Here is a 20,825-nt window from a genome sequence, read left to right as displayed (position 1 = left end):
AATGTGAACATGCGCAATCACCAAACACATTTGTATTGATAAGAAAATTTACATTTCCTAAGGAAGTATGTTAAAATGTAAGAACTGATCAAATGTGCCCTTATGTAAGGAGGAAGAATATGGTAACCCTAAAAGAGCGGAAGATTTTCTTGAGGTTTTGTGCCACTTAAAAAATAAATTTGCTGCAATAAATTGGAAGTAAAAAATATGTATTGATGGTCTGGAAGAAATGGTCAATTATGGAAGTACACGAAATGTTGAGCAAGCATATGGCAAGAAACGCACCCTTTATTTTCGTACACCACTGTCATGGTAATAGCATTCTGAAAAGGTCATTTGGAAGGTCTTTGTATAGGATGACTGGCCAATGTTTTTGATTTACTGAAACGATGTTTTCGAGACATGAACTTGTTTAACATAAAGTTTGAGCCAGGAGCACCATTATAAATTTTTTACACCTAAATCGTTTCTTATGAGATCAGGAAATTCCTTGGGCTAAAGTAGCTGTGTAGGAGATCGTTCAATTTCAATTCCCGTTTCTTTATATTTTGCACTGTAAAGGCACTGCATGGACTATCGACGGAAAATGGGTTCTTTTCCTACTGTAAAATGAAATCCTTAATATATCACATTTACCGCTGCTTACATCAAAAGTTCAGTATTAATGTGGAAAGCAAACCGCCTTCACTATTATATTCTGCTGGCCACAACAGATGGATGAAGTGAGCTAGCATACGTTCCCAATTTCTAAATTATTTGTGCTCTGTGCACTAATGCAATATTAGTGCTTGTAGCACGTGAGCACATAAATGATGAAATAATATTTATCAAATCAGCTATACTGTGATTATTGAATGAAGTTTCAAATGTGAGAGTTCACATTTTTTTTAAATATTGGCAGTCAAGCATAACTGCAAGTTGAACATCACGCCTAATATTATCCAACAAGAATTGATTGTATCAGCATGGATAATAATATAATAAAACGTGTATGTTAGCTCATTCAAACATAGAAAAAAGGTGAGTTTGAACTATAAAAATGTATTTACGCAACCAATATTCTTTTGTTTAAAAAAGTCATAATATTTTTCACGTTTAAAGGGAAGCTGAAGATTCTGTCGAATTCAATAAGACGCTCATATACGGATGCGGGAACCTTATAAACCATGTAGGTAAAATTTTGTTTTTTTTTTTAAATTAGGAGCGACGTTATCGTCGGCTGAAATTGCGCTGTAGCTCCACCCCCCGTCGAATGCCACGCGCTGCTGCTGAAGCTGACGATGCGAGCGGAGACCGGAAATCACGGTGTTGTGACGTCAACTCTAGTGTTTCCTTCCTTCGCAGCGTCCGCGACCGTGCCTGACCGCACTTGTTTCTGCGTGCGTGCCATCGTAATCTGCTTCGATCGACCCTGCATTCCTTTGTTGGTGCGTCTGCATGTATGTAGAGTAGTAGTCAACGTGCGTTTTAGTCAACGTGAGTGGTAATCAATGTGAGTGGTAGTCAACGTGGTAGTCAACAGATGAAGGTCACTACACGTGCTGCATCAACCGGGAAGCTTTTCACGCGTTTAAACCGTCTCTGTAGATTGCCGACAGCTTCGGACAGCGCACAAATGCCGACGATCGCATCCCCGCTTACGTTCCACGAAGAGGCATGCAGGAACACAACACTACAGTTGTTTGACTGGAAACGAAAAGTTGTTTGACCGGCGAGATCACTAGATCGCTTTGCAAAAATCATACTCTCCAAAGAGCATTTCCAACACGAGGAGATCGCAAGACTTTGCTTTCGTTCGCGTCGAAAGCATTGCTCGCACCAGCATCGTTTGCTTCTTCGAGAGGCCGGCTCTTCGCAATCAGCTCGTACATGTAGGGAGTAACGCCGAACTCCTCAGAAAAATGCAGTCTCTCTAAATTTTCCATTACCATCTCAGAAAAACAGCACCAAACTACCTGGCACCGCGCTTATGTGTAGCGGCAGCGTTCCGTTACTAGAGTTGACGTTACGAGGCACCCAACCAATCACAGGCGGAAACAAGACGCGCGAGCTGGGCGTGTCCGCTGCTGCATTTTTCACCAAAATAAAATATATTGTACTCTGGCGTATTTATCATTTTTATACTGTACTCAAACAAAAGTAAACAGCTCAAATTTTAAGGTTATGAAAATGTATAGGAGTATGATGCAGTAAACAAATAAAGAAGCCGATTGCAGATGATAAAAATATTCCTTTCGAAGAAATAAACTGGCATGCTAAAGGTCTTGCGAAATTAGCACTAAATGCGCAATACAGAATATAATGCTGCAATGCCACATCTACCAATATCCTTCAACAAAGGAAAACTTTCATTGCGAAAAGCCCTAATAAAATTGCAAGTGTATACTTTAGACCAGCAGTCATACCCGCAGTGTGCCCTGTGCTATTGGCAATCTCTAAAGATTGAACACCACTGCACATAATATCAACCCATGGTCGCCAAAGAAGCCTCACAGTTTTAAACAGACTTGGCTTAATATATTAGACTGCCTGCCTAATGTGCCTTACAATGTTGTCTTCACAACTGCGTTGAACGTGAGATCAATTACTAGTCCGAAGGTAAACATAAATGGCTCGCCCCCGATGGCTAACTGATGGAAAGCACGAAGGCTGGGGATTTCGAGACTGCTTCTTTCACCTGCATGACTTGCGAGAAAGCGTGATTTAAGTTTCAGATAGACAAATGCTATCACAATTAGATATAATCACTGGCAATAAGGCTAATGTTGGCTTGCAAGAGAAAAACATATATGAACGCATTGCAGCTTACAGAAACAAGGAAGCCTCGTACCACTGATGATGTAGCTGAAGCTCATTGCATGAAACTTTCCTCACAGCTGTACGTTTCAAAGCTCATACGCTGTTGCGAATGCTGTGCCAGCGTGATTTTCATAGGTTATTATTTCTTATAGGGATCTGTACCTTCATTACCAGTTGTGAAAGTGGCTGCAAAGATTTTTTAAGAACTTAAGTTATATACATATGCCATGACTAACCTTAGTGCCATATTGCAAATCTGCACCTATTGACACTAGTGGCTTGCACTGCTATGCTGGCAATAACTGGTGCGAATCAAACAAATTCTTTGGTTATTGTGTTTTCTTTTCAATGCTGGCCAAACAGCGCCAGGGAGTAAAATAATTGAGCGGCCATTTAGGGGTGAATGTGAGAGAAATGCATTAGTATAGCATCAAAACTTTGGGGGGTCTCAAATGTATTATTTAAACCACGTTCACCACATGGCAAAGTGTTGCTCAGCACTGTACCTGAAACAAGTCCTACCTTCAGGAGCAAAGTGTTTCTCTGCACACGCACACATATATGCGCTAGTACAACATGGCTCGCTGCCAACAGTTTTGACACATGCGCCTTGATTGCACTTCAACACTCCTACTGCTAAAGCATGAAAAGAATTAGTGACTAAGTGCAACCTTCTCAATATGAATCTCCATCTCACTCAAACTCATTCTCGAGAGCCAGGGCATTCTTACAAATTCCGTTTTTACAAATTGTACTAGGGCTATGGGGGACAATTCTCGAAATGCCTGCAAAGCATCCTGAGAGACCTAAGGCCTAGCACTTAATATTTTCATATTATGTCCAAATTGTTAAACGCACCCGACACCAACTGGCATATATGCATACCATCCTAAATAACCAGCTATTCACAATTTAGGCAGGAGTCTACCTGAATTCTGGTATTTTACGAGTCAGAACAACGTTTTCATTATGAGACACGCCGTTGCGGGGAGCTGCGGATCAACTTTGACGACCAAGGGCTTTTAAACTTGCCCCGAATGCACGGGATAAGTGAGTGTTTCCATTTCGGCGGCAGCAGCCTCTATATGCACTTTTACATTTCAACGCGAATGTGAGCCAATAGGAACTCCAAGAACTTCAGATCGAAATCATTATCAGAATACCAGATTACATAACCAGATTCCTTATTCACCTATTTATGCTGTTCGAGAAACGCTTATTTCACAACAGCAGCCCTACACTGCAGAAGGTTTTACAACCGTAAGGGTTTAAAATGGGGTATGAAGATTTCACACCCTTTTCACACCCCTTAGCGACCCGTCACTCTTAGAAATATTTACCCCCTTTGGGGCGTATCTTGTCCCACAACAATAATCGTCATCTGTCTTGCCCGCGTTTCCTTTCTTTAACGCTGCGAGCCCGGTACTTCCCAGTCACGAACGGCATGCGCGTTATCAGGGTGACGCAGCTTCTCGAAAGGAAAGTAGCGTGCGCCAAGTTTTCAAGAAAGGAAACTCGGGCAAGATAGATGACGATTATTGTTGTGGGACAAGATAAGCCCCAAAGGGTGTAAATATTTCTAAGAGTGTTTGCCACTATTTTGCTATACTACACCATTTCAGTAGGCTCCTTGCGTCGTTAGCACCCTCTCATTGGAACTAAGGGTGTCTTGTAACGTTTAAGAAGGATGTAAACGACATGCACGCATATACAGAGGGACCCTTGTTCAGTTCTATGGAACTGCTAAAATAGCCTGCTGCAGGTAACGGAATCCTGGTCCTTCAGCCGAGTCATTCAGATAAACAAACTTTACTTACACGTACTCAACTAAGTAACAAAAATACATTATTTATGCTAAGAATTGTTACTTTACGGCACACATTGAAATTTACGTATTATAACCTGCGAGTTTGCAAGGCGTATTCACTCGTAATGAATTTCCAGAATGACGCCAGCTTGGAGACTTACGCAATTAACTTACCCTAAAAATGCAGTGTTCCACTTACTTTTTAAACAAAACTCTTTTGTATGCATTGAACAAGAGAATTAAATGGAACACCCATGTATTTCATTCTACACTTGGGGAAGTAATATCTCGAAACTGGTGCCATCTTGGAAATTAATTTCAAATGGAAACGTTTTGCAAGCACTCCAGCTACAATTAATAAATTGCAGTAAGTGCCGTAAAGTAATCGGTAAATTATTTATCGAATTTTTGTTAACCATTTGAGTAACTGTTTTGATTTCTCGTGCTAGTAATGTACGCCTCTTCGACCAAATGACCTTGAATAATGAAAACTTCCAATTTTAGGGTGGGCCAATTGAATTTTGGGTGTGGGCCAAGTGGTAATTTGAGAGTGGACCACCTGCAATTTGGGGGTGGGCCGACTGAAGTTTGGGAGGGGGCTAACTTGGAATTCGCGAGTGGGCCAACTAGAAATATGTGGTAGGCTAACATGAAATGTGGGGGTACTCCAACTTGAGATTTAGATGTGGCCGAACTGAAATTTCGTGGTGGGTAAACTGAAAGTTGGTGGTATACTTACGCATAATTAAGCAGCTGCATTAGAATTTCTGCGCACTTTTTCTCAACAGTGCATAAAATGATTTTGCTCCTCCTGGTCGCCTCTTGTGAATGAAATTCCTTAGCAAGATCACGGTTTCCGGATCACCTTATGCCTTAAAAACAAAAGTTACGGCACTAAGAAGACGAGGAAGTGAGGCACAAGCGACATATATGTCTCACTGTGTGCTCGACTGCGTAGCACCGAATCCTTTGTTTTTAAGTCGTCAACCAACTATCGGAGCAACAAGTTCTGTTATAAAGTATTTATTATCAAAATTCACACAGGTAATTAGTTTGTTTCTAAGAAAAACAGCCCCAAACTTGCCTCTTTTATGGAGAAAGCAAACCCTTTCCGGAACAACACTAAGACAAACTTCTTTCGCCGTCCTCCGGCCTCTGCGTAAACCAGACGTTCTGGTAGGCTTGTCACGTGTTCCACAGACGTGGGAAACGGGCGGCAACCTGCCTGGAAGGGATGCTTTGGCAGCTGCCGAAAGGTAGTAAAACAAGCTTACTTGTTTATTGCAGTGCCCTTAGGGCCAACCGCGGCGTTACAAAAGGGGGGAGGGGGGTGAAAAAGAAGAATATACACAGAGTACATGCGAAAATGCTGCCGATGCCGTTCGATGATAAACTTGGGTATGACTGTCCAGAAAGATGGCGTACTTTCAACGCAGGCAATAGGGGGTGGAAGGTAGTTCAACCCTGCGCTAGTGTTGGGTAAGAAAAAATTAAAGAGCGCATTCGTTTTGCAAATAGGGATGGCTACTTTGTGCGGATGATCAACATGTGATATGCTTGATGGGATTGACGAAAAAACATTCTGCTTCAGTGTCTGGTTATGAGAGAAAATGCTCTGGAAAAAACTAAGGCGTGCAGTTTTTCTACGAACATCAAGATTAGGTAGGTCAAGTTTTCCATTTCATTATAGAAACACTAGCTGTGCGAGAATAATTCGAAAAGATTAAGCGAACTGAGCGATTCTGAACAGATTCTATAGCCTCAATTGAAGTGTGTTGCATGGAGTCCCATATAGGTGATGCATATTCTAGCTTAGGCCCTTTTAGTGTCTGATTAGTAGAGTTTGCAGAACGGAATAACTTGAGGATAATAAATACCTTCTTCCGAAGCGGGATAACCAAAAGTGGACGTGGAGGAGCCCAAATGGCGGGACTAGAAATGAAAAAGACCTCATACTCTGCGCTAACCTTGGCATCATGCAACATGTAGAGGTGCTCGGCAAGGTACGCTGCAGTGACCATAGGATAGTAAGATCTCGAAATAGCCTAGACTTGAGGAGGGAACGTAAGAAACTGTTATATAAGAAGCTGATCAATGAGTTAGCCGTAAGAGGGAAAATACAGTATTTCTGGATCAAGCTACAGAACAGGTATTCGGCTTTAACTCATGAAGAGGACCTTAGTGTTGAAGTAATGAACGATAATGTTATGAGAATCATTAAGGAGTATGCAATAGAAGTCCATGGTAACTTCACTAGAGAGGATACCGGTAAGCCAGCGCATGAGATGAAGGATCTCATTAAGAAACGCAAATGTATGAAAGCTTCTAACCCTACAGCTAGAATAGAACTGGCAGAACTTTCCAAGTTAATCAACAAGCGTAAGAGAGCTGACATAAGGAAGTATAATATGGATAGAATTGAGCATGCTCTCGGGAGTGGAGGAAAGCTAAAAGCAGCGAAGAAGAAACTCTAAATATAACAGTCAACAATATTATTATTAATATGGAAAAGATAGTTCAAGTGGTTGAGCAGATCCGTAGAGATTTATATAGTAACAGTGAAACCCAGGACGGTAATGGAAGAGGGAATGGTCTAGAGGAGTTTAACATCCCACAAGCAACGCCGGAAGAAGTAAACAAAGCCGTGGGAGCTATGCAAAAGGGGAAGGCAGCTGAGGAGGATCAGGTAACACCAGATTTGTTGAAGGATGGTGAGCAGATTGTTCTAGAAAAATTGGCCACCATGCATACGCAATGCCTCATGACTTCGACCGTACCGGAATCTTGGAAGAATGGCAACATAATCTTAATCCATAAGAAAAAGGACGCCACACTTGATAAATTATAGACCGATCAGCTTACTGTGCGTTGCCTACAAAGTATATACTAAGGTAATCGCAAATAAAGTCAAGAACACCTTGGATTTCTGTCAACCAAAGAACCAGGCAGGATTCAGTAAAGGCTACTGAACAATAGACCATATTCACGCTATCAATCAGGTGATGTAGAAATGTGCGAAATATAACCACTCCTATATATAGCTTTCATTGATTACGAGTAATCGTTTGATTCAGTCGAAGCCTCAGCAGTCATGCAGGCATAACGGAATCAATGTGTATACGAGCCATATGTAAAAATACTGAAAAACATATATATCGGTTCCACAGCCACCGTAGTACTCCACAAAGAAAGCAAAGGCATCCCAATAAAGAAGGGCGTCAGGCATGGAGATACGATATCTGTAATGCTATTCCCAGCGTGTTTACAAGAGGTTTTCAGGAACCTGGAGTGGGAAGAATTGGGGACATGAGTAATTACCTTAGTAATTTGTGTTTCGCCGATGACGTTGCCTTGCTTATTAATTCAGGGAACCAATTGCAATGCACGCTCACTTACCTGGACTGTCAGAGCATAAAGTTGGGTCTAAAAATATTCTGCACAAGACTGAAGTAATGTTTAGCAGTCTCGGAAGAAAACAGTTGTTTGCGATAGGTGGTGAAACAGTGGAAATGGCAATGGCATACATCTACTTAGGGCAGTTGGTGACCCCGGATCTGGATTACACGACTGAAATAATGAGAAGAACAAGAATGGGCTGGGTTGCGTTTGGCGTGCATTCCCAAATCATCAACAGCAATTTGCCATTATCCCTTAAGAGAAAAGTGTATAACAGCTGTGTCTCACCAGTACTAACATACGGGGCAGAGACCTGGGAGCTTACGAAAAGGGATCTACTGAAGTTGAGGACGACGCAATGAGCTATATAAATAAGAATGATGGCTTTAACGTTAAGGGAATAGAAGAGAGCAGATTGAGTGAGGGAACAAACGTGAGTTAATGATATCTTAGTTGAAATCGAGAAACAGAAATGGGCATGAGCAGGGCATGTAGTGAGGAGGGAAGATAACCAATGGTCATTAAGGGTTATAGACTGGATTCCAAGGGAAGGGAAGCGTAGCAGGTGGTGGCAGAAAGTTAGATGCGCGGATGAGATAAAGATATTTGCACGGACAACATGGCCCCAATTAGTAAATGACCTGGGTAGTTGGAGAAGTCTGTGAGAGGCTTGTGCCCTGCAGTGGGCGTAACCAGGCTGATGATGAAAACCATTATCGTTACCGCCCAGCACCTATTGCTCTTTTCTCCCTCACTGCGGGGGGGGGGGGGTAGATTGTATACATGAGCTCAATACTCATTGGACCGCAGAGTCACAACCATTCATAATCGTGTGTTGCGACTACCCACATGAGTCGCAATAGGTGTAAATTGGCTACCCACCCTCTCTCGCTTCAAAGTACATTTTGCCACTTGGAAAATGACGACAAACATTGTATTTTATTGAATGAGTGCTCCTGCGCATCTTTTTTGTCTTCTGTTGAATGGATAGAATCAAGACGGTCATGTCTGAAAACTGTATAGCTCCAATGAACACTTTGTGTAGTCTCAAAATTATCAAACAGTCATTTTTTAGGAATTGTCTCAAATTAAGTAAAATACATTTTCCTGAAGCATATGAGGAAAGGTTGTGCTTAGAGACAATGATAGGACCGCTATTTGCTGCAAAACTGTTTGCTGTAAATGAAATGTGCTTTTAATTTTCATGAGCAGCCAGCTCAGTACAAGAAATAGGCGCATTGCAAGCTGAAACATTTTTAACGCCGACGACAGGTTGTGGTTTCTTGTAATTTCTTGAATTACCTTGCCATGTAGATTGTAATCAGGCAACTTTTGATTTTGATACAGTATTCAAAATGAAGACAGCCGAAATTTTGAGGTTGTGAGAATTTTTTGGGAATAAATTAAAGCTAGAGAAGTTTAATATGATGAGCATATACCGAGCTCATTGCAGATGGTAAACAAATATTCCGTTCTTGCGAATAAATTGGTAGAATGAAGATCATACGAAATTGGCACCAAACGCATATTACAGCATATTGTGCTGCAATTCCACAATCTATGACAATTGATGTACAAAGGAAAATGCTCATTATGATAGGCCATCTAGAAATTTCAAGTGTACACGTTGGATCAGCAGTTATACTTGCGGTTTGGGATTCATCATCGGCAATATTTAAAACCACACACAACTGCACATGATATCAAGCTTAGGCCACCAAGGAGCCTCACAGTTACAACTTGACTCATTATATTAATGTACACGTCTATATCTGCTTACAATGTTGTATTCACAACTGCGTCAAACAAGATCTCAACCATCTGTCTGAAGGCGAACGAAAGTGGCTTGCTTGATGGAGGGCAACAAGGTTGGGAATCGTGAAACTGCTGGTATCATCTGGATGACCTGCCAGAAACAACGCTTTATGTTCAAGATAAACAAATACTATAAGAACAAAACGCAAGATCACTGGTAATGAGCCTCGTTTTGGTTTGCATGAGAAAAGCCAAAATATGGGCTTCGTGTTGCTTACTGAAAAAGAAGCAAGCCTCCTTCCTGATCTTCAAGTTAAGTATTAAAATTGTCACACAGCTGCATATTTGTATGCTCATGTGCGGCTGTCATCACTGTGCCAGCGTACTTTGCATAGTTTATTATGTCAAATTTATTTGATAATTGTTTTCTTGCAAATCCTTGGCAAACAGCACCAGTGAGCAAAAAAGAAAATCAGCCGCAATATACTGCAAAATTCGAGGGAAATGCTTTAGCATGACGTTGCGACACTTTGGGGTCCCTAATCCACGTTAAACCACTTTTACCGCATTACAAAGTGTTGTTTCTTCTTCACTGTTTTTAGGCTTCCTCCGTTTCTGAGAGCATGTTCAATTCATGTTCAATTCTTTCCATATTATACTTCCTGATGTCAGCTGTCTTACGCTTGTTGATGAAAACGCTTGTTGTTGAAAACAGTGAAGAAGAAACTAGGAATTGGCAAGAATCAGATGTATGCGTTAAGAGACAAAGCCGGCAATATCATCACTAATATGGATGAGATAGTTCAAGTGGCTGAGGAGTTCTATAGAGATTTATACAGTACCAGTGGCACCCACGACGATAATGGAAGAGAAAATAGTCTAGAGGAATTCGAAATCCCAAAGGTAACGCCGGAAGAAGTAAAGAAAGCCTTAGGAGATATGCAAAGGGGGAAGGCAGCTGGGGAGGATCAGGTGACAGCAGATTTGTTGAAGGATGGTGGGCAGATTGTTCTAGAAAAACTGGCCACCCTGTATACGCCATGCCTCATGACCTCGAGCGTACCGGAATCTTGGAAGAACGCTAACATAATCCTAATCCATAAGAAAGGGGACGCCAAAGACTTGAAAAATTATAGACAGATCAGCTTACTGTCCGTTGTCTACAAAGTATTTACTAAGGTAATCGCAAATAGAATCAGGAACACCTTAGACTTCTGTCAACCAAAGGACCAGGCAGGATTCCGTAAAGGCTACTCAACAATAGATCATATTCACACTATTATTCAGGTGGCAGAGAAATGTGCGGAATATAACCAACCTTTATATATAGCTTTCATTGATTACGAGAAAGCGTTTGATTCTGTCGAAACCTCAGCAGTCATGGAGGCATTACGGAATCAGGGTGTAGACGAGCCATATATAAAAATCCTGAAAGATACCTATAGCGGCTCTACAGCCACCGTAGTCCTTAATAAAGAAAGCAACAAAATCCCAGTAAATAAAGGCGTGAGACAGGGAGATACGATCTCTCCAATGCTATTCACAGCGTGTTTACAGGAGGTATTCAGAGACCTGGATTGGGAAGAATTGGGGATAAAAGTTAATGGAGAATACCTTAGTAACTTACGATTCGCTGATGATATTGCCTTGCTTAGTAACTCAGGGGACCAATTGCAATGCATGCTCACTGACCTGGAGAGGCAAAGCAGAAGAGTGGGTTTAAAGATTAATCTGCAGAAAACTAAAGTAATGTTTAACAGTCTCGGAAGAGAACAGCAATTTATAATAGGCAGCGAGACACTGGAAGTAGTAAGGGAATACATCTACTTAGGGCAGGTAGTGACGGCAGATCCGGATCATGAGACAGAAATATTCAGAAGAATAAGAATGGGCTGGGGTGGGTTTGGCAGGCATTCTCAGATCATGAACAGCAGGTTGCCATTATCCCTCAAGAGGAAAGTGTATAATAGCTGCGTCTTACCGGTACTCACCTACGGGGCAGAAACCTGGAGGCTTACGAAAAGGGTTCTACTCAAATTGTGGACGACGCAACGAGCTATGGAAAGAAGAATGATAGGTGTAACGTTAAGGGATAAGAAAAGAGCAGATTGGGTGAGGGAACAAACGCGAGTTAATGACATCTTAGTTGAAATTAAGAAAAAGAAATGGGCATGGGCAGGGCACGTAATGAGGAGGGAGGATAACCGATGGTCATTAAGGGTTACGGACTGGATCCCAAGGGAAGGGAAGCGTAGCAGGGGGCGGCAGAAAGTTAGGTGGGCGGATGAGATTAAGAAGTTTGCAGGGACGGCATGGCCACAATTAGTACATGACCGGGGTTGTTGGAGAAGTATGGGAGAGGCCTTTGCCCTGCAGTGGGCGTAACTAGGCTGATGATGATGATGATGATGATGATGATGATGATGAAAGTGCTGTTTAGCAGCGCACTTACACACGTTCTCTCTTTTGAGGAGAGAATTCACACACACACACACACACACACACACACACACACACACACGCACGCACGCACGCACGCGCGCGCACACACACACACACACCATCTACCACGCTTGACACACATGTGTTTTTATGCTTTGACACTCCTGCTATTAAAGCATAAAAAGCCTTTGTGTGACCAACCGCAGACTTCTCAACCTACCCGTTCAGCCTGCTCCAACACTTTCTCCAATAGATGGCAGGGCATGTCTTGGAGCTTCCACATTGCCTCAAACTGTAGTTACGAATTCCAATAGGGCTATAGGCGACAACTCTCGAAGGGCGTGCAAAGTGCCTAGAGAGAACTAAAGCTTGTTTATGACAGTTCTAAAGCACAGAACTTGATATTTTAAATTCCTTAAAGCTCTTGAAATGAAATGATATGCACGCGGAACATCTCGAATAAGCTACCATCACAATTTAAACAGCTGTCTACCAACGGAAATGTGGGCTAATGGAAAACCCACGTCTTTAAGAGCCCAATTACTGTAATCGTAAAACACTACCATATTACTCATTCATTTATCTATGCTGTTGATGTAATGCTTATTTCAAAACAGCAATCAAGCACCTGGATTCATCAGGGTAGAAGAGGAAAAAGGAGGAAGCTTACACCTGACGCCTTCCCACTCGTCCTCCCGAGAAACGGCAACTCATTATGTAGTTGTCCACGGTGGCTCGAAACAAAACTCGGATTTCAGGGTGGGCTTAGCCGCTGCGCCAATTTCGAAAAGCTTTCTTGTGAGTAAAACTTTGCCCACCGTAAGCAATACATACGCACGCAAGCAAAATGCACTCCCATGCACACAGAAATACGCGCACTCACAAAACGCCAACAAACAAGCACGCACGCGCACACTGATAAACAGTAACAAGGACACATACACGCATGCAGACATGCAAACACGTGCACGCACGCGAAACGACCCACACACAAGCACGCGCACACACGCACGCGAATACACCGAAACACGCTCACAAAAACACGTACGCACTAGACACACGCAAACATGGTGGCATGAACAGACCGGCATCTACGCGCACGCACGCACGCACGCACGCACACGCACACAAACACACACACACACACACACACATACACGCAGGCACACACACACACACACGCACGCACACACACACAGCCAACAATAATACGTAACGCATCAAAGAAATGCCACTTAAACGGGCACTTGCCTGAAAATTTCCATTGTGGCAGTACCAACGACCGCCGACACCGGGCACGTTGCAACTGATTATTTCGCCCTCCGTGGATCCATCTTTCAGTGTGTGCCAACGCTTTGCTTTGAGGTGGGGCACGGTTAAAACACAACTCACGGGACACATCTTTCTGTACATCGCGCAGAAAACAAATGAAACATTGGAAATTATTTCGCACAATGCTAGACGCGAACCCAGTGGATAACGAGACAACGCATTTCTTGTAGCGAGCGCAGCGAATGCGATGATGGAGCAGCTTCCGCCTTCCCTCCCTGCCGCGCGCTGAACTCAGTCCAGTTATAAAGGAAATATCAGCCGCCACCCGTTTATTCTGACAACTTTGCTTGCCAGCATGGCCGCCTGTTTGCTGCTATATCGTAGTGGTCTCTAGCTAGAGCGGTGAGCTGGTAGTTGCTACTACGTATCGTGCCGAGAATTTTTTTTTTTGGGGGGGGGGGGGGGACGTTGTCTGTGCCGCATTACTATGGGTACAGCACACAAATCATCTGAGCATTACAAACTGTGAGGATGTGCATAGGAAGCACAAAAGTAGCTTAGTAAAGCTCTGAATAACTTGGGCAGGGTGAGTGGAGATTCCGGAGGAGTTTGAGAACTTCCAGCCTTACATCATCACTATATATATATTCTTTATGGTTTCGCGAGCCAAAGCAAATGTTGATGCCCAGTTTGTTGTTGTTTGATGTCCCAGTTTATTCAGCAATGTATCTAGACAGCTTCTTAACTTTCGCTACTTTTTGTTGGTCTATTAAGGGCACCGCAATATTGCTGCAGAATTGTGCAAGTAGCTCGCGTGTTTTCTTTCTGCTACTGTGGTTTGTCTACTGTAATTTGTGGTTGCAGTAATATTACAATGCAAGTGTTTAATTGCCTTGTAATAATACTACAACCACGAAATATAATAATAATCGATGAAATTGTAAGTGATAGAGTGTACTTTTCCTGGATGATACATTCTGGAGTGGCCATCATACCCGTAACACCAGAATCCTAGAAAAAATTGACTTTCGCCTTAAATGCGAAAGCTTAATGACCTCACGGATGTATAGTTTCAACTATCACGTGATGATGATGCGTGACGTCATGCATTGTCACATGTTCTTCACAATTATATCTTCATCTGCCGAGTAGACGATCAATATTAACGCTTTGGTGCAAAGAAGTAAGCACAGACGGAACAAGGGCTTCGCCCAGCAAGATGTCCTACTGAACTATTTTCACCTGCCCTAGTCAATCTTGCTATATTTTGTACCCACACAATTTATAGTGATAATAAAATATTAATTTCACATTATTCCACTATGCTATAATTTATACAAAGCATAATCCAATTTTTCCACCCTGATTCACTTTTTTCACAATAATTATCCATAATTACTAATAAATACGTTGTTATTCTATATACTCGCTTCTGTATTACCGCTGATGTCATAGACGTCGCTGGTAAGGTCACATTTATTTTTGGTATTACCTATTGCGGAGAACGCCGCCTTTTCTGCCTCGAGGGACATATAATGCTTTAGCATCAAAAATGCAATACATAAACCCATTGCTCAATGCACAGGCATATACGCGTTCTTGTACTCGGATCTGTGTATAAATGCGTTCAACACCATTTAGTCATCGATTTAACAATCTTCTTCAAGGAAATTCACGCCTTATGTGTGGTTTACACAAACTCGCAGCTAATCTGTGGTATACACCCTTATCAGAGAGTATAATTTAAGCATGGCCTTGCTAGGCATCATGTAGGTTGATTTCTCCGTGTTCAGAGTAGTAGCGGAATTTTTCTTCTTTAAATAGCCCAGGTACTCTTTTAATTAGTACGTTCACTTGTGTACTTTCAGACCATACAAAACGTTAACCAAAAAACAGGTTAGGAAAAAACGAAACTTGACGCTCTCTCCTTCTGGACGGATGTTGATCCATGTTTCTGTCAGATTACTCGTATTCGTCAGACCACTTAAACTTACACGAATTTGTCTCGATCAGACAAGTGTCTGCTCTAGGGGCAAACATGTTCGCGGCAGTTTAGGTCAAGGCGAGTACAGCATACGCGATACTCCTTTCTGGCTAGAAAATTTAAAACATAACCAGAGGCGAATGCCAATAAAACTGATGATACATAAGTACTATCGGGATCAAACTAAACGCGATGAGGAACTTTAAAAGTCGATCGTGTTCTACCAATAATAGGACGCGAGTGGTGAGTTTGTACCGCGCCCAAGCTGGTGCATGTCGGAAACTATATGCGTTCGATCAGACATCCTGTTTACTTCACGCGTAGTCTTGAAAGCGGAAGCATAATACAGCGCTCTGTGGTTCAGCCTGATTGGCTTGTTGACGACTCCACAACGCTACATATTTGATGCGACGGTCATTTTCGTGACTGCGTAACTCGCGAAGCGCGACAAAAGAGTGCGTGTGCCAGTTAAAACATTGCAGTAGGGCGAACGTGGTAACGTACTGTGCAGAAAAGTTTTGAAATTTTCTAGATGAGAAAGGCATTCAACCCTTGTTCATTATTGCAATTCACACGTCCACTGCTCTCTCATTCCCGAACAGAACTACCCCGTTTCGCAACCTCAGATGGCAGGTGCTTCTGGCAGTCGCCGCGAGCCGGCTGCCTCCGGGGTTTCTATATCTCTACAAGGGCCAAGAGTGCGGATCCATGCTTCCAGAAGACATCGTCGACAACTACGAGATGCTGCCTTGGCGGCAAACCTACGCCAGCTGGGTACCATGGCCGCAGCGCAAGGACTATGACGGCGTGAAGGGCGATGTACCACGAATCCTCGTGTGGTTCAAGTCACCCGTTGTTGAACGGGTAAACAACTTCGAAGTGCGATACGAAGGCTGCACGCGGCCATGCTACGTCACCTACAACCGGCAGCAACTTCACTGTAGCGACGCGGTCGTCATGTACATACAGAAAATTGGTGGTTCGCCCTTTCCGCCGGGACGGTGTGCATTCCAGAAGTGGGTTTTCTGGACAATGGAGAGTCCTAAGGACAGCATTCAAGATAGGCTTAAGGAAGTCAACACCGCTTTCAACTGGAGCATGACGTACCAGCGGGACTCAGACATCATGAACGCCTTCGGCAGAGTGGTCCGCAGGAGCGAGTCGCTCCCCTCTTCTCTACACGTCGGGAAGCTCGAGAAGCGTTGGAGGAGCAAGAGCCGCATGGTGGCCTGGTTCCCGACGTCGTGTGACGGGGCCGCTGCCAAGTACGTGGAAGAGTTGAAGAAGCACGTTTTCGTCGACGTGTACGGAAAGTGTGGCAACATGAGCTTCCGCACGACGTCCTACGGAGACGACGAAGAGTGCTATGAGATGCTGGCGAACAAGTACTTCTTCGTGCTTGTCTTCGAGAGGGATTTGTGCGTGTACTACGTGACGATGCCTCTTTGCCGGTTCCTCCGCTACGAAGTGGTTCCAGTAGTGAAGGGCGCTGCAAACTGCAGCATGGTTGCACCACAGGGTTCCGTCGTTAATGTGGACTAGTATGCGGAGCCCTACAATGTGGTCGCTTTTATGATGAAGGCGGCTAGCGATTTGTGTACAGCCAGTCTCTTAGCTGGAAAAGGGACTACGAGGTGGTTATGCACAACTACGACGACTTCTGCGGAGTCTGCAATGAGCTGTACGGTGAGGAATTTGTCCAAGAATCAGTGTACAAGAACATCAGTCACTGGTGGAACAATGGCACCAAGTGCACCGACTAACAATCATTGCGTTCGGTCATATTGTACTGTTCAACATTAGCTTGCTGTCTCACTTTTGTTGTAAAAATATTTTTCTTGTATTTTCGAATATTTTTTCACCAGTGGCCATTCCCAAGAAAGCTAACCATATCCCTTTCACAAAGTATGTCTCCCAGTTTTAAGTTTATTAAAGACTCATATCCCAAGAAAAACACCCCTGATATAGTACACGTATAACAGCTGATGGAATTTGGGATGATGCACGAGAATTGTCTTGCGTGATTAGTATTTGTATGTTACTCTGGGTAGAGGTTTGGTAGAATAATACAGTATTTGAATTACTACAACAAATAGGCAGCCGGAGCGTTTGGTGCACCCATATAAAAATATATAAATTATGGCTTTTTACGCGCCAAAACCACTTTCTCATTATGAGGCACGCCGTAGTGGAGGACTCAGGAAATTTCGACCACCTGGGGATCTTTAACCTGCACCTAAATCTAAGTACATGGGTGTTTTCGCATTTCGCCCCCATCGAAATGCGGCCGCCTTGGCCGGGAGTCGATCCCGCGACCCCCTTGCTGACAGCCCAACACCATAGCCACTGAGCAATCACGGTGGGTTTGGCGCACCTATGAAAATATTTTCATGGGCCCGAGAAAGGGGCTTCACTGCAAGCAGACTGCTAAGACACTTTCCCCAGCTGCTACGTGAAGCAGTCATTCGTTGCAGCGTAACCTGCCCTATCTACGTAGCTCATCTCAATCGTCCACTGAAAAGATCAACTACGACTGGGCTGTTCTATAATCTTCGATGGTGAGCCGGCTAGTGGCATTGCTCAATTGCAATAAAGAGATCCAAGCAGTGGGCACAATTTCTGGTTGTCCATGACCAAACGGAGAAATAGGAAATGAAACCAAGAACAGCACACAGTGCATTATTTGTTATTTATTATAGAAGGGTGCAAGCGAAGCTAGGGAACCACTGCTCTTCGATGTCCTAACGCCTCGACTTATCGCTGCATCACGGCGAGGTCAGCACGTTGACCACTAGCCCGTTATCGAGCAAGTTACCGGCGGCGTTCATTAAACGCCGTCTGTTCTTCGGCTGAAAGCCCGACGCTTGGACCACTCCTGCTGCCGTTCCTTGAACGCAGCCTGCTCTTTAGCAGAATGAAGGAAGCACGGCTTCTCCATCTGACTGATGGACCTGAACTGGTGGGGAAACGGCGGGCGCGAGGGTACGAAGAAAGCGAATACGCGATCAAACCCTTTCCCTGCTCTGGAGGTACGGGCCGTGTGTGATTGGCTTGCGCCTTACGCTGCGTGTGCCTTCTTCATGCATATAAAACCCCGCTTTAAAGGGCGCATATGATGAACCCACAGTGAATACATTTGTTAGCGCGGTGGTCGCGCAACCGAGAGATCGGCAGCTTGAATGCGCACCCGACAGAGATGAAGAAACTGTGCTAAAAAGTTTTGTGGTAGCGGCCTCAGGTGGCGGCTCGAAGTCCTTGGACTCGGTGCTCGGGGTGCATCTTTGGTTTGCCGTACGGCCCAGAGCTTGTCTTCCAACTCCAAACTTTTGAGAGCCGCCTCCCAGTGGCGGCGAAGCCGATGGAGGAGGTCCCCGGCAACCCCCGCAGCTGGGGCTATGGGGGTTGCAAAGGGAACTACGAAGCTAGTATTAATGAGTGAGGCGACTTCGCTTCAACATTTGAGACAATATTCCATATGCACTCATCCAAAGAAAGCTAGACTCCATTTAGAAACAAAATTATGGAGCCACTACACAACCATATACCAAAAATACCTATACGCAAGAATCAAAATAAGCCATGGTTCACCAAAGCACTAAAGAGGCTTGACAACAAAAGAAACGTCGCTTCAGGCTAGCCACACGTATTCGAAGCACCCAGGCATGGTCAAAATATTACATGGCACAGAACGCCTACCTGAGTGCCATTCGCTATGCTAAAAAATCGTTTTATAACGTACACCTGCCCCAGCTACGTACTCGATATCCTCAGTAGTCCTGGCGCATTTTTAATCCTCAAGAAGCTCGCACTAGCAGGGTGATGAATGTAGCCGGCGACACCGCCACGGTCGCCGAGTGTGCTGATATTTTTTGAGAATTTTTTCCGTGTTTACGAAAGAAACAACCACTCCAGATTGTCCGCTACCTACTAGCAGAACAGCGCGTAAGCCACCCATCATGTTTTCGATAGATGACATACTGCCACTCATTGAAAAAAACAACAAATTATGACACTTCTTCTCCTGTAGACGAAATTAACTCAAAGATCCTAATGAATACTAAGCATATATCCGCGCCAAGTTTCAATCTGTTGTTTTTTTCAATCACTATCTACAGGTGCCTTATCGGATGATTGTAAAGTGGGAAAGGTCGTTTCTGTATTCAAACCGGGTAACAAAGATTTCTGCTTGGACTACCGCCCCATTTCATTAACTAGTGTCTCTTGCAAAATCATGAGACATGTCATGTAATTGCACATCATAAACTTACAGACTTGGTAAACTTCTTTCATCCTTCTCAGCATAGTTTTTGTAAGGGGCTTTTACGTGGAAACACAACTAGCTAACTTCGTTGATAGCTAGGTAACACGTTAACACGTTAGCACGGTAACCTCGATGACAACGTTCAAGCCAATACTATCTTTTTAGACTACTCTAAAGCTCTTGACACAGTGCCTCAAAACCGCTTACGAATAATATTATCCAGGTTGAACTTAGATCCTTACGCAGTAAAATGGATAAAAGAATTCCTTAATAATCGTTCCCAGTTCGTCCTTGTCAATATCTTCTCCTGCAAAGCCCTCCCTATCACTTCAGGCGACTCTCAAGGCATAGTCTTGGGACCGCTTCCTTTCCTAATATACATTCACGATCTTCCTCTTCGCATACCTTGGCGTATTCGCATAATCGCTGACGACTGTGTGATTTATCGTACGGTAACTAACATCTCTGACCAAGTATCTCTACGAAATGACCTTATAACGTGCAAAACTGTTGCAACCGCTGGCAAATGGCCTCGAACCATAACGAGTATAAATTTATTTCGCTTTTCCGCGCTCGTAATTTTTTTCTCTCCACTTACACAATTGCAAATGTCCCAGCGGAATCAGTTCTCGAAAAGAAGTACTTAGGCGTAACCATGTCTCACGACCTTTCCTGGAATGCGCATGCGACCAACGTAATTTCGTCAGCGAACCTTTGTAAAATGAGGAACTTTTCAAGCGTCAAGCTTTTACACAAAAAAAGAAAGCTATCACTAAGTAATGACCAGTTTCTTTTGTTTTGTAAGCCAAACAGATTGTATGTATTTCACATTGCTTACTAACTGTATTTATCTAGCTCTCCGATAAAATAAACATAGGCATTCACATATGTTTTGAAACAAAACTATTACGGGAAGCCACGTTTGTGGTAATTAAATGCAAGATAAATGTTATCTTGCATGACTGTTTGGCAATATTGTTAAGTTCTAGTGAGTGGGGACCAATCTTGATGTTTGGCTGCTATTTATTTGGTTCCTGGTGAGTTCATGGAAATTCATGCCAACAGGTAAATTTTTCCTGTCATGTGAAGATACTCGATGGTGTGTTTCT

The 20,825-nt window shown here is 43.4% G+C and overlaps 1 protein-coding gene across 1 annotated transcript; it reads left to right on the top strand.

Moving 5' to 3' along the window:
- The first annotated feature begins 6,132 nt into the window (after positions 1 to 6,132).
- Positions 6,133 to 17,225, top strand: LOC139052587 (alpha-(1,3)-fucosyltransferase C-like). The gene is made up of 3 exons (XM_070529669.1): positions 6,133 to 6,268; positions 16,058 to 16,988; positions 17,045 to 17,225. The coding sequence occupies exons 1-3, from the start codon at positions 6,207 to 6,209 to the stop codon at positions 17,216 to 17,218; spliced, it is 1,167 nt and encodes a 388-aa protein (XP_070385770.1). The 5' UTR covers positions 6,133 to 6,206; the 3' UTR covers positions 17,219 to 17,225.
- Positions 17,226 to 20,825: the final 3,600 nt, after the last annotated feature.

Source organism: Dermacentor albipictus, unplaced genomic scaffold (assembly GCF_038994185.2).
Source record: "Dermacentor albipictus isolate Rhodes 1998 colony unplaced genomic scaffold, USDA_Dalb.pri_finalv2 scaffold_27, whole genome shotgun sequence".
Classification (NCBI taxonomy): Eukaryota; Metazoa; Arthropoda; class Arachnida; order Ixodida; family Ixodidae; genus Dermacentor; species Dermacentor albipictus.
Note: the sequence above shows the minus strand (reverse complement) of the source record. Positions and strands in the feature narration are given on the sequence as shown.